We start from the raw sequence: 22,626 nt of genomic DNA on the forward strand, positions 1-22,626 counted from the left end.
AGGATAACAATACTCTGTTTTTTAAATATTTTTACTAGTACTACTACGTAGGTACCAGACCGCCATTGAGCGTACGATTATAGATGGCCTATGTAAGACAGCCGAATCTTTGATAAATCTGTCTACATTCCTGATGCCAATCTCAATATCTCATTCAGTCTTGTTACCCTCAGTTGTTTTGATTAGCCTCGTGTAAAATATGTTATTCATGGCAAATCTTCTTGGCATGAAATTTTTTTTGGTTGCAGATTTTTATTGCTTAAACATTTATTTTACTAATATTACTTTATAATAATAATTTGAGACTCTTAATATACCACTGTATATCGAATTGAAAGTATAACTTTAATGTCGACAAAAATTACAGACAAAAAAACAAAACAAAAACTAAAATTCTTGATTCTCGCATATTCAAATATCCTTTAAAATGAAATTACTTTCATGTACATGAATACCTATATATGTACAAGCCACATTTATATATGTGCATATATTATATTTCGCAAAAATAAGCATACGGTATTCTCATCATATTATTTTTGACAAAAAAAAAAACAAAAACAAAAATACTGGAAAATTTTTTTCTTTTATGATCATACCATATTAAATATTTTTATTGTAAATTTATGCTTTATGAATGCCAAGAAAATATTTTTATGTCAAATAGAGAAAATTAAAATAAAAGATAAAAAAAAACAGAAAAACAAAAGACGGAGAATATAAAGAAAACTTATCCGTTATTACTTTCTTTCTCTTTTCAATTTCATTTTAAATATTTAACGAAAAAAAAAAATGAAACCGAAAACAGAAGGAGCTCAACCGTAGGAAACAATTTACATATGTATACTTTCTTTTTCTTCTTGAATGCACACATATACACACATTGTAGACGTCAAATACATAAGACAAAAACGCCAAATAGGGTGTGTAAGATTAAAGATTCTTTTTTTAAGCTCACTTTGATTCGCAGTCTATGTGTTGCATAATATAAAGAGTTCTTATATAAGAACAATTTTTACAAAATTAAATTAGCTGGCGAATAGGTCGTAGACAATAGAATTTACAAATCAATTTACAGTCGATATTATGGTAGTTAGTCGGTTGCTATCAATTGAATCGTAGACAAAATGTTTAAGAGTCCGATAATTAAGAAACTTATTCTATTTTCAATGAAACAACACTACAATATTTTAGTAACGAGATTTTTCGAAATTAAATTTCAAAATTAGAAAAAAAAACAATATTGTTCGGGGGACGAAATTTTAGTGCACCATTAAACATTTTATAGTTAACTTTGAATATACTGAACGTGTTAGCGTAATAAGAAATATTGGAAAATTCTTTTAAGCTACTATTTTAAGCTCATATATATTTTTTGTAATATTGCATAATAGGACGACAATGTATCGTAACTCTCTTCGTAATATACTTCCATTTTTTCGCTATTAACATTAAGCGTAGTTTTGTTAGTCAGTTAAAATCCTCAATAGTGTTTTTGAAGAACTATTGAGGCTCTTAAGTAGCAAAAATTATTTAAGTTCGAATGCAATTTTACGGAAATCACTTTATTCTGTCCATGTTATTGTAATAAATTATTGGTGTGGAGAAGGCAAATAATTTAAACAAACGTGCTAAAAATTTAATAATCCCTTTGCCCATTCCTCTTTTTTACACTCTCATAATTGTAGTAAACTCAGTTTACAATGACTGAAAATGAAAACTTTTCAACTATAGTTACAGAATGAAAATCCAAGGATAATATATATAACAAATTGAGTTAATCATAGTTCGGAATACGGAACACCCATTTAGTGAAATTTTTTTATAATAATTTTTAACGTTAAAGTTTAGAGAGTAACTGTTCTATTTGCTCTCAAATACACATAAATAAGTACGAAATATGAAAAAATAAAAAATAAAATTTTTTTATTTTAGCACAATGACATTTTCTATGTTTGTTTTTCAGTAAAACTTTTTTATTTTAAATATAGTGATTTCTTGGAGTTTACTTTAATGTCGATTTGTAGAGAAAAGTTATTTACTATATTATATGTATTATAGGCATGTATGTGAAATATTCGGCAGTATTATTCTTTTATTCATACATATTTGATATGTGTATGTGTAATTATACAATATAGCTACATTCATTCACAGTTTTATTTGTCAAAAAAATTAATTTATGACAATATTTTTTTGTCTATTATTGTTGTTGTTGAATAACAACAATAAGAAAACGAGGCCTCTTATGACCTAGTAAATTATAAATAATGTTAACTTTTTATTTTTTATTAGCGAAAATCTATTTTTCTTGACAATAAAATAAAATTTCATACAATAGAAGAATTATTTGCACTACGCGATAATTGAAAGGATTTTATAAATCGCTTTGCTTATACGTAAATAAAATGTACAATTGTTTGTGAAGTAACCCTTTCGTTTTTAAAAAAATGGCATACTTTTAGGGGGAGAAATTCGATATTTAATTTCGGGAATTAAGATAAATATATTTTGTTGAGTTCAGGACATGTAACATTAGATTTTTTTTGAGTTTGTGAAAATTAAAATTTTTGATGGTTTCAATGCAATAAAATGTGAAAAATATTAAAAGGTAGAGGGGTGGAAAGGCAAAAATTCAGATGTATTTGTACACAAAATTTTTCCTTTTTATCTTAGAGGATATAGAAATTTCGCAAAAAGTTTGACGAACAGAGTGAAACCTTATTTTAAATTTTTCGTAACAGCGGTATTAAAATGATAAAGAAGTCATTTATAGGAAATTATCTTGTTAAAAAATAAAATAAATTTAAAAATGCTAGAGCCATAGGAGGTTTAAGCTTTAGTATCCGCTATTATATTTTATATCACGTGGAGTTTTGCAAAAATACATTTTATTGGATGATTTTAGAACACGACGAATTTGGGATTTGCAAGTGATTGATGATAACAAGGTAAATCTTATTTGCTTCTTAAAGTTAAAGAACACAACCTGATTGTAATTAAAAGAAAAGAGTGTGGGAAATTTTAACTACAATGGACAACTGAAGCAAGTTAAGATCTTTCATTCAGCTAATAGTTTCTTTTATATTTATAAAATTTTGATTTGAGAGTTGTGTTCTTATTTGAGATGGTTTAAAGTTAAAATATATCTTCGCCTTTTTAGAGGCTCTGTTCACAGGTATTGCTCGAGACATACACTCTTGCAGAATCGATTTCAAAACATAATATTAACACTTTTGTTCCCTCACGGATCGATGACTTAAGATCGGCGGTCTTAGTTGAATTATTAATGTTAGATTTCCGCTTTTATAGAGACTTTTGAGGCAAATTTAAAAAATGCATCAAATCATGATTTCTTAGTTTTTTTTTGTGTGCTTACCGAAACCTTTGATTATAATGCGTTAGAAGACCTTTCAATCACTGTCAACATTTTCATAATTAAGAATTTATTTATTTCTTTTTATTTATTCACTACTCACCGTAGACACAAACCACATAAACAAAATTGTTTTTAAATACATAAGGGATGGTAAAAAGCTGCTTTTCGTCTCTAGTTTTTAAAATGAAATATATGAGAGAAAACAACGTTTCATTCTTGAAATGTGCCTAAAATTTCTTGCACAAAAAAAAAATTCATGATAATAGGTTCCTAGAAGCACTTTTGTACTGCAGGCTTTCACTTTTTCCCGGTAGGTATTACGGACACTGCTTTAAGCATTGAGTTCTCATAAATGTAGTAAAGTGAATGGTTTGAATGACTTTTTAAAAATTTATTTTGGTAGCTTCAATAATATTTTGTAAGTTCTTAAAAAATTATTTTTAATTATTGATTTTAAAACGTCATTATTTTCAAACTTTGGTGAGAATCGCTTCTAATAAGATAATATCCTGATTCAGAAACCGTTGATTTTCCCTAAGATTTAATTTAACACACACGTTTGAAATTACAAAATTATATACATTATGTATACATTAAAAATTATCTTTGTATGTAAAAAACCTTAAAAATATTTATAAATTTTCATTTCATTTATTCAAACTGATCTCATATAAGACTAATGAGATTTTGCATAATAAAAATATCTTTAAAGTAACCATGAAGAATTTACTTTTAAATTAAATTTTCATTCATAAAAAAATTTAATAAAACAAATTTTAGTCCATAAATTTTCAAAAATTTTCAAAAGCATAAGTTTGGTCTTATTTATTGAGTATAAAAAGCCTTATTTTTTTGTTACTTTCGACCGGAGAATATTCAGGATTTTATAGATAAAATAAATATTTTTTTTTTGTTTTTCTTTTTTATTTTTTATTATCAAATCGATATTAAAACTTTCAAAAATGCATTATTAGGTTTGGTACATACTTACATATTGGGAAAATTTCCTAAAACTCACATTAAAAAAACTAAAAATATAAAAAAGTATAAAATTAGATGAAAACTTTTGAAGTTCTCAATAGAAAAACAAAAATAAGAGTAAAAAAAAACGGGTCAATTTAGAATATGTAAGAACTTAGTTATGAACAATTTACATACCTGGGTTTATAATATGTAAATTTATTTATTCCAAAATGATATTTAAATAAAAAAACTAAAGAGTTGAAGTTGAACTATTGATTGAAAATTTTTTATTTATAGCAAAGTTTATTTTGCATATTGAACTTTGAAAACAATAACGGAGCATTTAAAAATTTATAGTTTTCAGTAAATTCAGCTAAAAGTTTAGGACTCTATTTCATGAAAATCAAATCTGAATATTGAGATTTTCTTTTTAACATGATAATATGTTAAGCCTGTATTTATTTCAGTTGTAACTTGAACAATGTTTTTATCTACTGCAGTGTACACAATAAGGGAGGTTATGTGATGGCACCAAAATCCAGATGTCGAGTTTTTGGTGGGAACGCACTTGTACATAGTAACGAAGTGTAAATAAACAATTTTTAGAGAGATGGCGACCTGTCTGTTTGTCTTTCTGTTTGTTGGGCTGTGTGCACAGTTGCTTATTTCAAATTCGGCTGAATCGATATTAATGAAATTTTATATGTGAGTTTTTTTTGCCTATGACATGGATTGATATGAGACACCTCGGTAACTCAGCCCTTTTGCGGACCGATTTTACATTTTTGCGCATATAAAGAGAAACAATCAACCAATTCATGCTTTAAATTTAATATTGAAATAAAATTAATATTGAACCTATGACTTTTCTGAAAGATCAACACAAAATTCTTCCTTTCAAAATTTAACAATTATTTGAAAACTGCAATAATGAATGAAAGAAAGAGAAAGGAAAAATGTAAGAAAACTCTGAAAAAAATTCTTTGAAAACTTGGTAATTTTTCAGATCTTGCAACGCCAACTAGACCCAAAACAAAGTTGATTAAATCGCGTTTGCAATGATTTACCCAATTCAAAAATTAAAAATATCGACTTGTTACAAAAATTTTTTTTTTTGATAAAAAAAAAGCACATTATAAAATTTCACGATTTATTTAAAGTTTTGGTGATTTTTTTTTTAATATAAATAAAATATTTTTTTATTTTTTAAATTTTGTTAAATTTAAATATTATTTTCGTATAATATTTATTCAATAATTTTATTATTGATTATTTTTATTTTTTAAAGAACAGAGTGAGTGAAAAACTTTCTGAATCATTTTTGAAAAGTTTTTTGGAAAAAATGTTGTAAATTTTTTAAAAAGAGTACCATTACTGAGCTTTACAGAAAAATTAATTTTTATTTTTGTGTTACCCAAATATGAGTTCATAAAATTCAGATAACCAAACATATTATTATAAGTTATAAGCCTGCATGACTTTTAAAGCTAAGCGTGCATGACTTTTTAAAGTTTCGATAAAAGCATGAATAATAAACACAAAAACTAAATTCTGACAGAATAAAATATAAAAACTTCAACTTAACTAAATTAAATTTTTATTTGTACAATGAAGAATATTATGCGAATACGAATTCAAGTCATTTCAGAAATGACAGAGGATGAAAAGATCTTCAAAATAATTTAAACAACAAGACTGATATTGGAAAATTTGGATATTATTTAAATAACTTACAGTAATTTTAGTAGAGATGACGTGTTCAATATAGTTATCGAAATTAAAATTTTAGAAAATCTGATAATTCTAAACGCTGTTTCAAGTTCATTTGTACAAAAATCAAAAAAACGTATTCAGAAGTTAGTAATATAGGCGATTGCAATTTCGGATTAACCTCCTTTTTTAGCTAATTAACAACTCATGTTTCCAATAACAAAAAAAAATACAAGCCTATACATAATCAAATTTTCAATTTTATGAATAAACTTCTCCCGTTATGAATACTTAACCGAATGCCGATTAACTGAAGGCAGAATTGAACTAAATGGTTCCGGAATACATTCATAATTTAAAGAATACAATGTTCAGTATTATTGTACTCTTTCTTTAAAATTTAGTCCTTTAGTTGTATATTTGATCGATACGTAACATAATTCGGCTCTTTACTATATTTATAATTTTAAATAATCGCAAGAGAATAATAATTTAAAAGTTTTTTATTAAATAATGTTGAAAAATGCATTCATAGTTTAGTTTATGTGATGTACACAATTATTACGCTTCGTCCTTTTGAAATATTCTTCAATATAATTTGAAAATTTTGTAGAACTAGCTACTTAATTATAATACAAGAACAAGTTTCTAAATATTTTGTATTAAAAATCGCTTAAAAATTTGATAATTTACTATTGGCTGCCACAGATATATCTGATCATATCAGACATTTATAATATTTATAATGTCCATAAATTAAGCGGAGCCAATTTAAGTAATTTTTATTAGAATAGGGCGCTTACAGGTTACTGAATTATTTTTAAGAGAAGAATAAATAAACTATAAAAAAGTTAAATGAAAGCAAAAGTTACTGGAAAATTTATTATGTACCCAGCTTTAAAATATCAAAACTATATTCTGAGATTTAAGCTGATTATTTAAAAATAGGTCGACTTTTTGTTGTTTTATATCAATAATTTATTTATAAATTATTTCAGTACTAAAAATTCATAATGTTTTTAAATAATTCCACCATAAATCGCTTTCTGATCTATATAAAAAATATTGAAAATACTTATAATAAATTTTTAATATCCTCTTCCTAACACATTAAACACAAAAGACTTAGATAAGAATATAGGAAAAACCGAAGGATAAAATCAAAAAATCAATTTTTGATGTTTATTTGATTTGAAAAATATTTTATGTTATAAATAAATAAATCGCATTGATAATAATTCTATTTTTGGCTTACTTTATTGCGAGTTCTTACCAATATATTTTATTGGATTTCGCATAGAGATAGCCTACATACGCAATAAGGTTTCAATATAAAAACGAATTAAGAAAATGTGGGTAACAACCATTACAAAAATTTTAAATTGGAAAAGGAACAATAAAATAGGACAGGACAACTATGGAGTTGGCAACTAGTGATAAGGTGACGTATGTTAAAAATTCAAATTTTTTTTTATGTTATGTAACTATGTTATTTATATTCTAAAAATTTTTAATATTACTTAAAATTTTAAATTCTTTGACCTTACGAAATTAATATGAAAATTGCCATAGAACATAATACGAGTATTCATATTTTGTGAGTTATGACAAATTCAGGATTATATTTTCAGAAGGATTACATAACATAAAACCATTAACAATTTCGAATCAATAGCCAAATTAACAAATATATAACAATTGATTAAGACGGCTGTTACATTTAGTCACAGGACTCATTTAAAACAAACAGACTTATTAACATAAGTTTGAGTACAGAACTATTATTTTAGTTTGTGAGCGTATAGTTTTACATTATTGTTATTAATAAATTGAACCTACTAAAATTATCAATTGAAATTATTTCTATTAAATCCTGCAGAAATAACAGTAGGCCCTTAAAATTCAGCTGTTGATTCCAAACAAATATTGGAAAAACTTCTTGATTAACTGAAGAAAAAATTCTTTTAACACTTAGTTTTACAAGTTTTACTAGTCACCATGTAAATTAGTTAATTTCATTGTAATCAATTAGTTTTACTGTAATTGTTTTTAACTATATCGTAATTACTATAAAATTAGAAAAATATTTAAAAAAAAAAAATTTAACAATATCATAAAAATTTAACAATATCAGAAGGATATTAAAAACATTTTCTAAAAAGCGTTATAGTAAACCGAATATTGTCCTTGCATAAAATCAGAGGCAATAGCCTCTATTTTAATATATGTGTACCCCTAAAAGTATGCAAAATATTAAAAAAAAAAACATAGACCTTTAAATCACTGTCATTATAAACGTTTTCCTACATATATATATTGCTAAAACATTCTGTGCTAATTTTAGATGTCCATAAATTTATTCATACGAGAAAACTAAGCCAAAAATGATTAGCCGCTAATCGATAATATTTTCTTTCTTCCATTAAATTCTTATTCTTAAAAAAAATTATTAATATTATATAATTTTCAACTTCAATTATATTCACCATTAGGATCTTTTTTGTGACTTTAATATTTGATATTTTAAAGATCAGATGTCCCTTTGGGATTTAAAATAAAAAATAAAATCTATTAGGTTTCAAATGAAATTCATTTTAAATATTAAATGAAAACCAAAAGTAAAACACAAAAATTAATCTTGTGATAACTAAAGATAAAATAATTTTTTTTTTTTTTTGAAAATCCACGTGAAAATAATTTCTTTGTAAATTTTCTTCTTTAGAGAATAGAGAATTATTCTGTCCCTCATCGCCCCCCGCCAATTACTTATTCATTTTCACATTATGTATTTTCATTATATTTCACTTACATTATTTACTTTGGTATATAATGTTATTTATACGAGTATATCAAAATTTTACTTTAAAAAAACTGAAAAGAAGGTGATTTCCAAAAAATTACTAAAACATTTGAAAAGTATTTAAATCTGAAGATGTCTAAATGGCAGGTTAAAATATGTTAAGATTTCTAAATGTTATGAATTCTAAATGGCTAAAAATAACTGTGTAAAATTAACAAGATTACTTTCATTTTGGAATGAAGGTGAACCAGTGAGCAATCAAAATTGTCCTTTTAATTCAATGCAATTGAACTAGAATGACAATTTTAATAAAATTTTCTGCATAAAATCCTAAACTCTCACAAAAATATTTGATAATTTTATAAGCCTATTAATTTTGAATTATTTTCGAATTCAATTGTATTACTTACAAAATGTTACATTTGAACTGATGTTCCTAAATTAAATTTCCAACTAAAATTTAAGAAGAAAGCCTCATTTTGGAGACCTTATTCTTATTGATACTTAAAAATTATTTACACACCCTATTTTTATTTCTTATTTTATTCAATTGTATTATGTTATAAAAATATTGAGGATATTTGAAAGATTCTGCTATTCTTGTACTAAGGATTATTCTAAAATGTTTTACTTTGGCAAGCTTATAAATTCAAATTCTTAATAGAGCGCAAATATGATGAAGGTTGATAGGTTTTTCTTTTTTTTTTCGTTTTTTCTACAAAATTGTCTTTTGTTTCATTTTCCTTTTGGCTTTCAATTTTATATTAGAATGCCTATTTTTCCACTTTGAAATTTAAGAAATCAAAATAAGAAAAAGAAAAGAAAATTCAAATTAGAAGAAAAATATTTTACGAATTCATAGAATGTTTTCTCTATTTTATAAATAAATAATAATTTAATTTTAAATGTTGTTGAAATGTGAAAAAAAAAATAATAATATTATAGATATTTTTGTATTTAAATTCAAATTAGCCCCAAATAGATATAAGAGAACATTTTACAAATATTTTTATAATCAGTAATCAAATAAGAATATTTTGTATAACATGGGAGGCAAATGGAATTTTACATGCTTGTTAACCTTTAGAAGAACCACATTTTATTATGGTAACAAGTTTAGAAATTATTGAAAATATTTTAAGTAGGAAACTTAAAAATTAAAGTTCAAGTTGGAATGTTTTATAAAAATTTTGTTACACAAAGCATTTTCTCCATAATTTTGTAATGAATTTTGAGTTTGAATATAAAATGAACTTTTCAATTAGTTCCAAATTCTTTTGAAATAAAATGGCAATAAATGTCTTGCCTTCAAAATATAATATTAAAATTTATTTAAGAAAAAAATTAAATGAAATTGTGGGCTATAATCAATGTTATTTTTTTTGTTCTTCTATTCCACTTTGGGAGTACTAAAACCATCTCCTTGACCTTAGAATCAAATCTCGGCTGTATACAGGTCATTGAGTTACCTAGGCGATGACCAGTGTGACGTAGTTTTTTCTTCATATTAAATAATAAAGGTTATCTATTTATTATACTTAAATATTATTTTTTATTTTTGTTGGTATGCAATATCGAAAACAATGGGTATGTGGGCGATTATTTGTGCGTTGTTAACATTTTATTTTTTATGATATTGCGTATTAAGCTGTATATAACATTAAGTATAATAATATTATTATAGTCCAATGACCAGGATATGAACCTGAGTCTGCACTTTTGGTCAGATCAACCATAAAAAAATTATACCATAAAAAAATAGTAGGAATACAAGATAGCAAGAGCAAAAATTACAGAAATTGTATAATGCTACATTTAAATTTTATTCATTATCAGTCAACAAATAGATGGTTTGTAAAAATGGTTTTTACAAAATAATTTTGAAAAATTGAATATAAGACAGTAATAGCTACTACCGCAAAATAATGGTATTATATCTAATTTGGTAACACTATAATAATTAAGAACAGTAAATGGGTTAGCATTTTCAAACAAGCACCTCTGAAATATTTTTAATGGTTTAAGATTCTCTAGGTATTTCTTATATGAATTTTAATAATATTATTACAATTGTATAGAAATAATATTAACTAATTACCATATTTCTATGTACCATCCAATATTAAATACGAGTAAAATAGAACAAAAAATATCAACACAATCTCAATTATTCAATATAAAAAAAAAGCTACGGTGATTTCGTCACCCATTCAGTTAACAATACAACAAAGTAGGATTTAAGGCATTGTTATCTACGACATTATGCACCAGCTCTAAGCAGCTCCTAGGGTTGAGGCTGGAAAAAACAAAATATGAATTAAGAGATATAACAATATACGTGTAGCTATATTAATATAAAATTAGGAAATTTAAATGTACCTACTGTGTTGAATAATATTACTCTAATTATTGAAGATAAAATTAACATATTAAATAAATAAAAAAATAAAAAAATTATTTTTCTTAACTGATTCATGCCATTAACCGTCGAATTCGACAAAGTTTCCACTTGATTTTTTTATTAATTTTTCTTCTCATTCTAAAAATATGCAATCATGATATCATACGATTTTTGTATATTAATTTGAATAATTTAAGAGTTTCCTATTTTTCAAAAAAAAAAAAAAAACATTAATTTCAATTTTGAAGTGCAAAACCTCATAGGGCAAAGTACTAAATCAAATTTAATAAAACAATTTTGAATAAGCATTAAGCACGTGCTGAAGCTTTCATTTTAAGAAAAGCATCCTGTTATGAATTTACTATTAAGAAATTATTCTGATATTTCTGTCTATTTTTATGGTAACATTCCAATTTTTTAATTGTTAAAGTTTTCACAAATTAACCGTCTGTAATATTTTCGTTTTCATTCTAAACTCATGCTAAATTTAATCTACTTTCAGTTATTTTACAATGTGCGATAAATTTAGAAGAGAAAAAAAAATTATTTATTTTCTCACTTCTTTATTTAAAATATTGTGTTATCCTTTTTTATTGTTACAAATTCATTTCAGAACATAAAAAGAGAGAAAAATTAAACTCTATTGCATTATGGTTTCAAGGATTTTTGTTTTTTTTTTTATATATAAAATTCCTATGATCTTCTATATTAAATCCCATTTTCTTACACCAAAGCTATATAATCTTTCATTTCAGAGTGGCAAAAAGAAAATTAGAAAATTCCCATTTTTTTATTCAATATTTCAAAGTATTCATCAGCTTTATGTGCATAAATACACTAGAATATACAAACACGGCTATGCAATTTGCACGCGAATAACAGTGTGTGTTTCACGATTATAAAATATTTTTTTTTTCATAGAATCATTTTTAATTTTTACATTGCACAAACATTAATATTTACGCGCGGCGCAAATCAAGAAAATTTTCTATCATTTTTATTATTCTTGCCTTTTAATATATTTTGCATATTATATTCTTTGCTGATGTGTTCTACAAGTAGCTATATTTAAGTATATCCCATTCATATATGAATGTGATATACTAATAAAAAGTGTATACACACAGTTGTTTTTTCAAAGCTGTCAGTATCACCTTTAATATGATATCAAGGATAAATTATATGCTTCAATGTATTACCATAAACAATTTATGCATATACGCTCATATATTTTATGCTATTCTGTTGCAGTGCAAGTACATGATAGTGACAGTGTCTGCCTTGAATTATTATTATGTTTTTGACAGAGTCGGCTATTTTTGAAGATATTTTTGTTATGAAATAACTGTGAGTAAATTTTGGATTCAAATTTGTGCTGGCAATAGGGAATTAAATGTAATATTAAAGGTTAATAGATTACACTGCTTAAGATGAAAAAATTGATTTAGCATTCGGTTTTCGGATGATGACCGACGCAAAAATCAAAATTTCAATTATATTAGCCGCAAAATCCTTCTAATTTTTTTGGACTTTAAGCTAATAAGAAAAATTATAATTTTAAGATTTTGTGATTGCTTTATATATTCTTGCAGGTTTTGCATTCAATTATAGTCATACTAAAAGCCCTTGCTCTTGGAATAAATATTTTAAATTAATTATCAACTGTGCTTTGTTACGTAGCCTTAAGGCTGTTCGGAGTAGTTGCGTACTATTATATTATTTGAAAAGAATTAATAATTAATTCGACTCTGTTTAAATACAATGACATTACGTTAACGATAGTCCGTTATAATAGTACATTACGTACACGTATATGTAAATGTCAATCTTCATTTTATCACGTCTGATACATTTTTGTGCTTGTCGTAGTTTCAATGAAGTCGATATGCAATTTTCTTTTTGTTTTTATTTCATTCCTTTCTTTTTCTACATAGCTACATAGCTAGCAAAGCTACATGTAATATTTTTCTACTACTTTTAATTTTCGTGTGTTGCATATCTATAAGGCGTTAAGTAATAAAATTTGTTTTTTAATGTACCCGACTTATTCATTTTTACTTTCTTTGTTGTTGTTGTTTGTTGTTGTGTTTTTTTCTCAGTAAACTTTGGATGACTTTCAGTCTACACAATTCTCTCGCTTTTTTTTTCTGATATTATTAAGAAAAATTATCTTTCAGAATATGCATTTAACACAATGAATGCAAACTATAAAAATTTAAAATAAGTCACAAAATGGTGACAAAGACTATAAAGTTATAATAAATATTTTGTTGTGAATGTGAAAATGTCTTAGTGCAATAACTTTTCTTAAATCCTTCTTATTACTGTCATAAGAGTAATTTTTCATTACAGTATACAAAGAATTTTTTTTCCTATACGTGGATAATATTCGAAAAGTATTATATGTGTATGATTTTATAGTTGATGATTGAATAGATGCTAGTAGCTAGTGTTTTTATTTTAAGAATAAACATTTTTAGATAATTTCATATTGAAATGATACCGTGATGTGTGCTCTTTTATTACCATAAAATTATTCAAATTTCTGCGATTTTTTAACTCAACTATCATACTTTATACACATATACATATTATGTATATGCGTAATGATGGGTTCTTTTTGCAAAATATTTTTATTTTCAGTAAATTTACACATAATAACTCTTTGTAAATGAGATCCTTGATATATAACATGGTTGTATTCCAGAGTATATTAAATTTTTTTAAAGTTTTAAATATATTTCTATTTTCAAGTGATTCTATAAGATATGCACAATTGTATATATTGATTTTCAAAACCTTTTATATCCTCAATATATTAGGTTTTTTTTCCAATGACAAAAAGGATTCCTTTAAAAACATATTCGGGTTTTCTTTTAAATAAATATCTTAAGTTACTGTTATAATGTTCAAAATGTTATTTCACACTGTGAAAAAAAAAAAAAAAAATTATTTTAAAATCATAAAATTCTTAAAATCTTTATTTTGATTGAATTTAACTAAGAATATTATAATTTTTAAAGGATAACATGGATTTTGATGTATGTATAACAAAATATAATATGTATATTATAAAGATACAATAATACATTTGCATAATATGTAATTTTAAATTCAGTAAAAGTAAGAAAATTTTTGATTGCTAAATTGTACGTGATTTGTTTCTTAATTCAATTTAATTTATATTTAATTTAAAAGGATAATTTATGCTTATTAAGGAATCAGTGTATATTATAATTGATTTATGTCACCTCTGATTTAAAATAATTTTGTATGCTATAATGTAAAACTGAAGGTTATGTGAATAAAATAAATTTTATTAACAGGAAAAATTTGTTGACTTTATAAATTGTTTTTTTAAAAATCTGTTTTTAATGAAGTTCAAAATAAACTTATAAATTTTATTAAATGTTTAAGAATTACTGTAATTTGAATTTGATTTCTGATTTTATTTTTAAAAAGTACTTCTTTACTAAAGTGAACTTTAGTGAGCTGCAAAATATAACAGGTGTTTACGTATATAATATTAAGTAACATAATTTTTGAATGGATTCTTCACGGAAAAAAATTTTTGGGAAATTTCGTTAATTTTTTAACAAAATCCCTGATTTTTTTGATTGATTTTGGGATTGTGCGGTTTTTCAGTAAAGCTTGTAAAAAAACTTAGTAAAATTACATTATACTTGTTTACTTTCAAAGTTTGAATTATAAACGAGTAACATTAATTTTTTAATAGAAACTATTTAAAATTTTGACTTTTATCCTACATATATTTATAAATTTCATCAACTTCGATTTATGAATAACGACAATTATTTTTACAAGTATTCCAAAAAAATTTCGCATGAAAAGAAATTTTTTTTTAACTGTCAATCTTGAAAAATTTCACATTCAATTGAATTTATTTTAACCCAACCAGTAAATTTTTTTAACTGATTTTGTTAAATAAAATAACCGTTTTCATAAAATTTTATACAAATTCCATTAAGTTTTTTCTTAAAAAACCCAAATTAAAAAGATCAAAACCTGTAAATTTTTGTGGAAATCTAATAAAAATATATTACATTTTTTGTGAATTTTTTTTACAAATATTGTAAAAAAAAAAGGTTTACAGTGTCGTTTAATTCACGATAGGTATTTGTTGTGTACTTTAGTTCGCAATTCATTTGTTGTAGTTTTGGAAACACTGAAAAAAATTATTAATATAAAAATACGCTACAAAGTTTTGTATTTGTAATTCATTTTATTATATCTTATATATACTACATTGCATTTTATTTGTATTTGTAACTATTTATATACTTAAAATGATTTTTAATACTTTACGGTTCTGTTTACATAAAAATTTCTTACTGCTAATTTAAACTATAAAATATAAGTTTTCATCTTCCATTTTATGGATAGAAAAAGTTTGAAATATATTATTTATATCAACTAAAATAAAATTTTCAGAATATTTTACTACAAAAGCCTGTCTATGATAGTCATAAAATTCTGTATAAAAGCTTTTAACATTAAATTTTTTATAATTTTCTACAGAGGAGATTATTATGTCACAAATTTTTCCAAATATTTTATATGAATTTTCGTTATTATATCCTATTTCTATGATGGATCCTATTTTGAATCTTACGCTGTTAAATTGTACCCAAGAATAGAAAGCTACTTGACTTAAATTAAATTTATTAGCAATTAAAGTATTTAAAGGTAGGTTTCGGCCATACTGATAAGCATTAACCTCTAATCTTGAATTTTTAATGTTACTGTCACTTAATAAATACCTTTCAACTATCGTTTGGCATATATTTTTACGACTAGTGGTAGAATTCGCAATGTCTTTAAGCACTTTATGCTTCGCTTCGTGCCTCATAGACCATAACTGAATTAGTGGTCCAATTAGTTTCATTATATGACAGTAATGTGTCATATAATGGTGCTTAGGTCGCAAATGAGTACTAAAGCATTGCATAAAAATCTGATGATGATAGCTTATTAATTCTTCAAGTTCAGAAATCAAATTGTCGTTTATCGCTAACAGAAATAATTTATCACAAATTTGTTTAAGAACTAAAAATACTTCCCACTTTTTATTATTGTCAGGTATGAAATCTCCTATCAAAATTCCTAAATATTTTGTAAGCCAAAAAATTTCTGACGAAGAATATCGTAATTTTTTCGCTTTTAAATGTTCTTCCATGATTTCTGAAGGTTTATTAATATGCATATTAAAACTAAAATCGAAAAAATTTATTCTATTGTTGAGCGCACGTAATTCGAAAAACTTTTCTTTATGAATAAAGTCGTATAATAAATAGGAAATTTCTAAATTTAAAACCCCTTCTAGGAGATCATGCATTAAATCTACAGAAAAATTTTCAGTAACATGGTAGCTTGGTATTTGATTAAATATGCACTTTGAGGTTATCCCGGTTTTTGAAACATCATTCAAACTTAAATCGTTTTCATAGTTTGTTTTATTTCGTAGCAAAACTTTGTCTTCTTTAATAGCATTTCTTATATCATTACGATGCATCTTACAAAATCTACAAAAAAAGTTAGCCATAAAACACTCTGTGTAGCCTAATAATGAGTTCAGTCCTTTATTGTCGCCAATACAAGCCGCAAGTACAAAATAAACTACATGATCAAAAATTTTAATTCCGTTTGTTTCCAAATCAATAAGCTCATCAATCAACTTTTGAAAAATACGATTGCCAAATCTTTTTTTATCTAAACTATGAAAAAGCATTACCAAAAAAATATTATCTAATTTTGAGTTATACTCGGGCGGAATGCAAGGGAGGGAAATGTAAACTGCCCCTAAACTCCCTAAATCGGACTTAGAACCTAGTGTATTGTTGGTGTTAAAGTCGTCGTAATATAATATGATTGGATAAACTATTGATGTAGAAGAAAAATTTGAAACTTTATTTTTCCAAAATGTGGACTGTATTAAATTACTCATAGATTCCGAATTACGTTTTAAATTATTTACATAATTTTCAATTTTATCTAAAACCCCGGGGCTTTGAAATAAAGATATGAGAGTGCTTTTTATTGATATAAATGATGCCTTTACATCAACAGTTTTTAATAATTGCTCACGACCCTCATTTACCATATCAATTCTTTCACCTATAATAATCGACTGATATTTTTCTAAATCCCCACAATCTCGTAAAATATTTTTTCTTTTATGTTCACTAAGAATTGACACAAAACTATTTTTAAGCATAGAAAAAACATCTGATATCATAGACAGGCCTGTATTTTCTATATTAGCACTTTTATATAACTTAATTATAATTTCTTCCGCAACACCTAAAATGCCAGAATTCGCATAATCATTCAAAATGTCAATAACTTCTTGAATGGATTTCCTACAAATTTTAGGATTTCTATATAATTTTTTAATAAACTTTAAATTTTCTTCATCTAATCTTATTTTTAATGTATTTATATTAATTGATTCACTTGTAATAATTTCAACATTTGAGGGAGAAGTCTGACATGGCGAATTCACATTTTGTAATGCAAGCCCGGATGCACTATCTTGAATTATTGAAAAATTTGTATTCCTTGCTTCTTCAAAATGTTTAAAAATATGCCTTTTAAATGAGTTAAAATAAAGAAACTTTCTTTGAATTTTACATCTATGACAAATATAGGCTTTTGTGCTCTTATGAAAAACCTTTAAGTGGCCTATATAGCTCTTAAAATTTAATTGATATTTCATGCATATAAAACATTCCATATTACTTTAAGCACAAAATATTTTCATAAAATAAATTTGTAAATTAAATATGAAACAAAAATTTAAATTTTACACAATGACTCAAAAGAAAAAAAAACTTATCTGGCTAATAAAGAATCTTATATTAATATTTATTACCTAACTACTTCCAGATGTTTTAACTGTTGTTGAACATAATTGATCTAAATCCGTTATTAAAGAATTTAAAGTTGTAAATTTCTTATCAAATTCCGTCTGTATTTCGTATATATAAAGTTGAATGAATTGCCAGACTGGAAAACAGTGTTGTGGGAATTTTGCATGAAGAGCTGAAAAGCACTTGAAACATACATCTATTGCACTTATAGGATTGTCCAGTTTATAGATAATGTTATCAATAATAACATAGGCATTCTGTATTGACGCTAAAAAACAATAACAAATGTACATTTAACATTCTAAAACCGCTTAACTAAATTTTTCTTACCAAATGTATCCCCAATGAAAGCGATGAATGGTTGTAAAGTTTCTTTTTTTTCAGCGCAAAGTTTTCTTCTGGAATCAATTTTTTCTGTAAGAACCCTAGAATCCTATGAAAACATTTATATTTAATAGAGTTTGAAGAGTTTATTGTGTAATATTTTTGTGAAACATTTTAATTTAGTTGAAAAGAATGTAAAAAATCCGATTTACGCATTTGATTTTTAATAAACTTATAATTTACAAAAACAAAAATAGCAAAATGAAATTAAAACAAAAACACACAAGAATAATATTGTAAAAATATAAATGTCAAAGTGTATGTACATATCTATATTTATATGCTTACATTTAAGTGCGAATGTTGAGGTTATACAATGCAAACACTTTTTAACATTTTTACTTATTATTGTTGTTATTTTTTCTAATAATAAAAACTTAAAAAAAAATATATAAAGAATTTTGACATTGTCCACAATATCCATATTCATTCTCATAATTATATAAACATATGTATGTACACACGTAACATTTTATTATTTATATTTTTGTTATAGCATTTAAATTTTGTTCTTTTGTTTTTGTAAATTGTAAGTTCATTAAATATCAAATAAATAAATCGGTATTTTTTTCAACTAATATATGTATGTATGTATGTGCATTCAATAAACAAAAATGTTGATTACTTTTATAAGCAGCATAAATGAATCTAAAACTTCTAAATTTGATAATTTCTGGCGTTTATTGCCTTTTTGTGTAACATAAACGCATGATGATAATAAATGGCAAAGTATTAAAAAGCCACATAAATTTGATTTTTCATATACCTTTACAGATTCAAAAACTTTCATATGTTTTGTCTTAGAATAGTTTATAATGTTTTTGTTAACTTCATCCCACTTAGCAAATAGTTTGTTGCTGCATTGATTGTTTTCGTGTAAAATTTCAAAATCTTTGCACAAAAGAATGTATCCCTTTTGCGATTTTAAAATTGGATATGTTTCAAAATATTTTGAAATTGTAAAATCTTTATCTTTGTTTGATAAAATATCTTGCATTCGGTATAAATGTGTTTCACTCCAATATTTTTTAACGCTTTCCCAAGGTTCATAATTTTGTTTGAGAAAAGCAATTTTTTCAGTTATGTCACTTTTGAAAACTGTTGGTATAGTTTTTTTTATTTCTGGAGTCTGTACATTTTTTAATTTTCTTTTAATTTGTGAGTAGGCTTCGTATAGCATTCCAGATGGTCCACTTATTTGTTTAGTCTGACGGTTGTTATGGTATGGTGTAAAATAGATATTGGTTTTTTCGTTTGGGAAATTATTAGTTATACATTGAGCAAGTAATATAAACCTTTCCGTGCTAATTTTAAAGCTTGATGCGCATCCAAAAGTTTCAAATTCTCTTTCTATGATGAGATTAGCTAATTTGTGACGATGATGTTTATCTAATAATTGGTTTTTTTCATATAATCCTTTAATTAGAAGCCCATCCAGACAGTTGAGATAATGCGAAATTGAGTATTGAACTACAGTATTACTTGATATAGGATTTGGTAATGAAATTACACCTTCGTTTATTATATTATAGCCCGTTGTTTCTTCTTCTATTGAATCGATAGCGCTATTTAAGAACTAAATTTTAAAAGTTTTTAAACATAAAAAGAACGAAATTTAATTTTGTAACCTCATCGATGTTGATTTCGTCAACATTTTTTCCAGTAGACAGAGCTAAAGTTGAAGATGAGCAGTTAGATAATGTTGTTACTGTAGAAGTTGTCTGAAAATTTTGTTAAAGATGTCAAAAACTTTTCTAATACTAATGTAGTAAATTTATGTATGTATATATGTATGTATATTTCTGTATGTACATTTTGTATGCACATATGTATTTGAAATAAAATGTAATATTTCTAATAAATACATTAACATTTTTTTACAAATCATCTTCATGTGGAATTTCCAGTTTTAATGTGTCGGTATTTATAACCTTAAAAGAATTTAAATTTACTTACAGCATTTAAAAATTTCTTTTTGTAAGCTAACCAAAAATTTTGTCTGGGACCCGCTTTTGTAATGATGCTCTCTAGTGTTTGGTATTCCAAGTTTTCAAAACTGTTTTGATCAAATTCCTCTTCTTTATAAACACATTCAATTTGAAAAAAAAAAAAAATTGCGATTTATTCAATAAACACGCACTTTTTTAAAAAATTACCGACAAATTTTTCTAAATACTGAGACATATTAATCTCATCTAACACATTTTTTAAATATTCTCGCGAATCCATTATTTGTATTTATATACATAAAAAAAACAATCAGAAATTACACACTAAAAATAACAAATTTTACGCACGACAAACACTCTCCAATGACTTAACGAAACTGAATTGATTATGAATCATGTACACACATGACGTTTCAAATCAAAAGCAAAAACGAAAACAAAAAAAAAACTAAAAACTGCTGTTTTTTCTCTGCATTTCTAGAAATATTCTACAAATCTTTGCAAGTGTTATCAAATTTTTAAAGTATAATTGTGATTTATTTTACAAATTTCTCCTAAAAAAATTCACAAAATGTTGTGAAGTTTTTTAGGAACCAAACCATATTTTTTTATGAAATAGTGCAGATTATTTAAAAGTTTTATCAGCTGTTTATTTTCAGGTTTTTTAATAATTGCTATCATAATATTATGTTAAATTTTTTAGGAAGCCCTGGTAATTTCTTTTAGAATAAACGTTAATAAAAAAAATTGTAAGGCCAAAATGCCTTGTATTACACATTCTTAAATATTTTAATAGTTGTTACAAAAATTTTCAGGAATAAGAGTAAAAACTTTTTTTTTTATTACGCACATTACTTTTGATAAATTTAACAAAAAATTTTGGCATAAAATGTTTATAATCTCAGAATACTCGCTGTTTTTTCTGAGAATATTCTCGTAGTTTTTTTTGGGAACTTCTTGTAAATTTTTTTTTCCGTGTTAAATATTCGACTAATTCTCCATAGTTTTAAAGAATATTTTTGAGTAATTATTCTATTTTTATGGAAATGTAGCGGAAAATGTCTAATTAGAATTGATTTTTATGGTAATATTAAATAAAAATATTTTTAGAACAATAAAATTTTAAATTACAGACGTCAAATACCACGTTAGTTCTTCTGAAAATTTTCGAAATTGAAAGGAATAACTGAAAGAACGGATCAAAAAATCTTTGATTGACTTTGATAAATGAACAGTTATCATTTAAATGCACAACATGTAGCCTAGCAAAATCGTTATAATTCAATGAAGACAATAGAGTAAATGGTGGAGAATTAGTAAGAGTTAGAATTTCTTAGTATTAGAGACAGAAAAAATTTTTGGATTTCGTTTTACGGAAGAACAAAAAAAAAAATAGCAAATAAATAAAAAGAGTTGAGCTGTAATAGTCCTGATATCCAACGCAAAGTTAAAAACAATTTAAATTCGTAAGAAATATAAATCTCGGAGTATACCTTTACGAATACCAAAACCAAAATAACTGCAGTTAGTATTAGCGGCACGCAACATCTAATTCATTGGCTCACTGCTACTATAATCCGTATTGTCATGATGAGCATGGACAAATTCCACTGAACTCAAATTGTACGAACGATAAGGTTCTCTAACGTGACACGCTTACTATTTTGGAGTGGGCCAAAAATATAGTAAATAAATATGATTCCAAGCGTATGGGTCAGGCAACTCCTTAGTCCACTACATCTATTTGAAATTCCTTAATCGATTGTGTCAATTGAAGTTAATTAAAATTTTTTACACAATATTGTTTATAAGATATTTTATATTGTTAAAATTTCCGAAAATTTTCTAATCGCAACTATATTATCGACATTAAACTTTAAGCTACCGAATTTTCATAAATGCATTGGAAAAAAAATAATAATATATGTAAGTATTATCTGTGCTTATAGTTTGATCAAATATATAATACGTGTTTATGCAATTTTGGCACGTTATACTTAATTTTATCCTTGAAGCGCAACAATAATATTATTTTATCATCAAATTTATCACATAATATGTTACATAATTTACACTTTATATGTATAGTTACCTGTTTTATTAGTTATCTAAGAAAACTGTATACAAATTATATTAAACGTATATAACGC

At 24.9% G+C, this 22,626-nt stretch overlaps 2 protein-coding genes across 2 annotated transcripts in view; both read right to left on the reverse strand.

The window, feature by feature from the left end:
* Positions 1–18,007, reverse strand: part of LOC129606032 (uncharacterized) — a 37,881-nt gene extending 19,874 nt beyond the window's left edge. Inside the window, exons 1-2 of the mRNA XM_055516084.1 lie at positions 17,889–18,007; positions 15,716–17,633 (exon numbers count right to left, since the gene is read on the reverse strand). Of these exons, the coding sequence (XP_055372059.1) occupies positions 15,716–17,633; positions 17,889–18,007 (2,037 nt within the window). The remainder of the gene's footprint in view (positions 1–15,715; positions 17,634–17,888) is intronic.
* Positions 18,008–18,101: 94 nt separating this feature from the next.
* On the reverse strand, positions 18,102–20,495 carry LOC129606133 (uncharacterized). Its single transcript, XM_055516251.1, has 5 exons — positions 20,484–20,495; positions 20,156–20,248; positions 19,294–20,103; positions 18,474–18,576; positions 18,102–18,411 (listed from the first exon to the last, which is right to left on the reverse strand). Exons 3-5 carry the CDS (start codon positions 19,705–19,707, stop codon positions 18,146–18,148), a joined length of 783 nt encoding a protein of 260 aa, XP_055372226.1. The 5' UTR covers positions 19,708–20,103; positions 20,156–20,248; positions 20,484–20,495; the 3' UTR covers positions 18,102–18,145.
* Positions 20,496–22,626: the final 2,131 nt, after the last annotated feature.

The sequence above is a fragment of the Condylostylus longicornis genome, unplaced genomic scaffold, assembly GCF_029603195.1.
Source record: "Condylostylus longicornis isolate FDR11 unplaced genomic scaffold, ASM2960319v2 ptg000017l, whole genome shotgun sequence".
Taxonomy (NCBI): Eukaryota; Metazoa; Arthropoda; class Insecta; order Diptera; family Dolichopodidae; genus Condylostylus; species Condylostylus longicornis.

What these genes read in the sequence shown, in the direction of transcription:
- LOC129606133 (XM_055516251.1), bottom strand. Translation starts at nt 19,707, where the DNA reads ATGCTATACGAAGCCTACTCACAAATTAAAAGAAAATTAAAAAATGTA. An exon ending in AAGTTTTTGAATCTGTAAAG is followed by an intron (nt 18,577 to 19,293) that starts GTATATGAAAAA and finishes ATGTTTTCATAG; the next exon opens with GATTCTAGGGTTCTTACAGA. An exon ending in TTTCATTGGGGATACATTTG is followed by an intron (nt 18,412 to 18,473) that starts GTAAGAAAAATT and finishes ATTGTTTTTTAG; the next exon opens with CGTCAATACAGAATGCCTAT.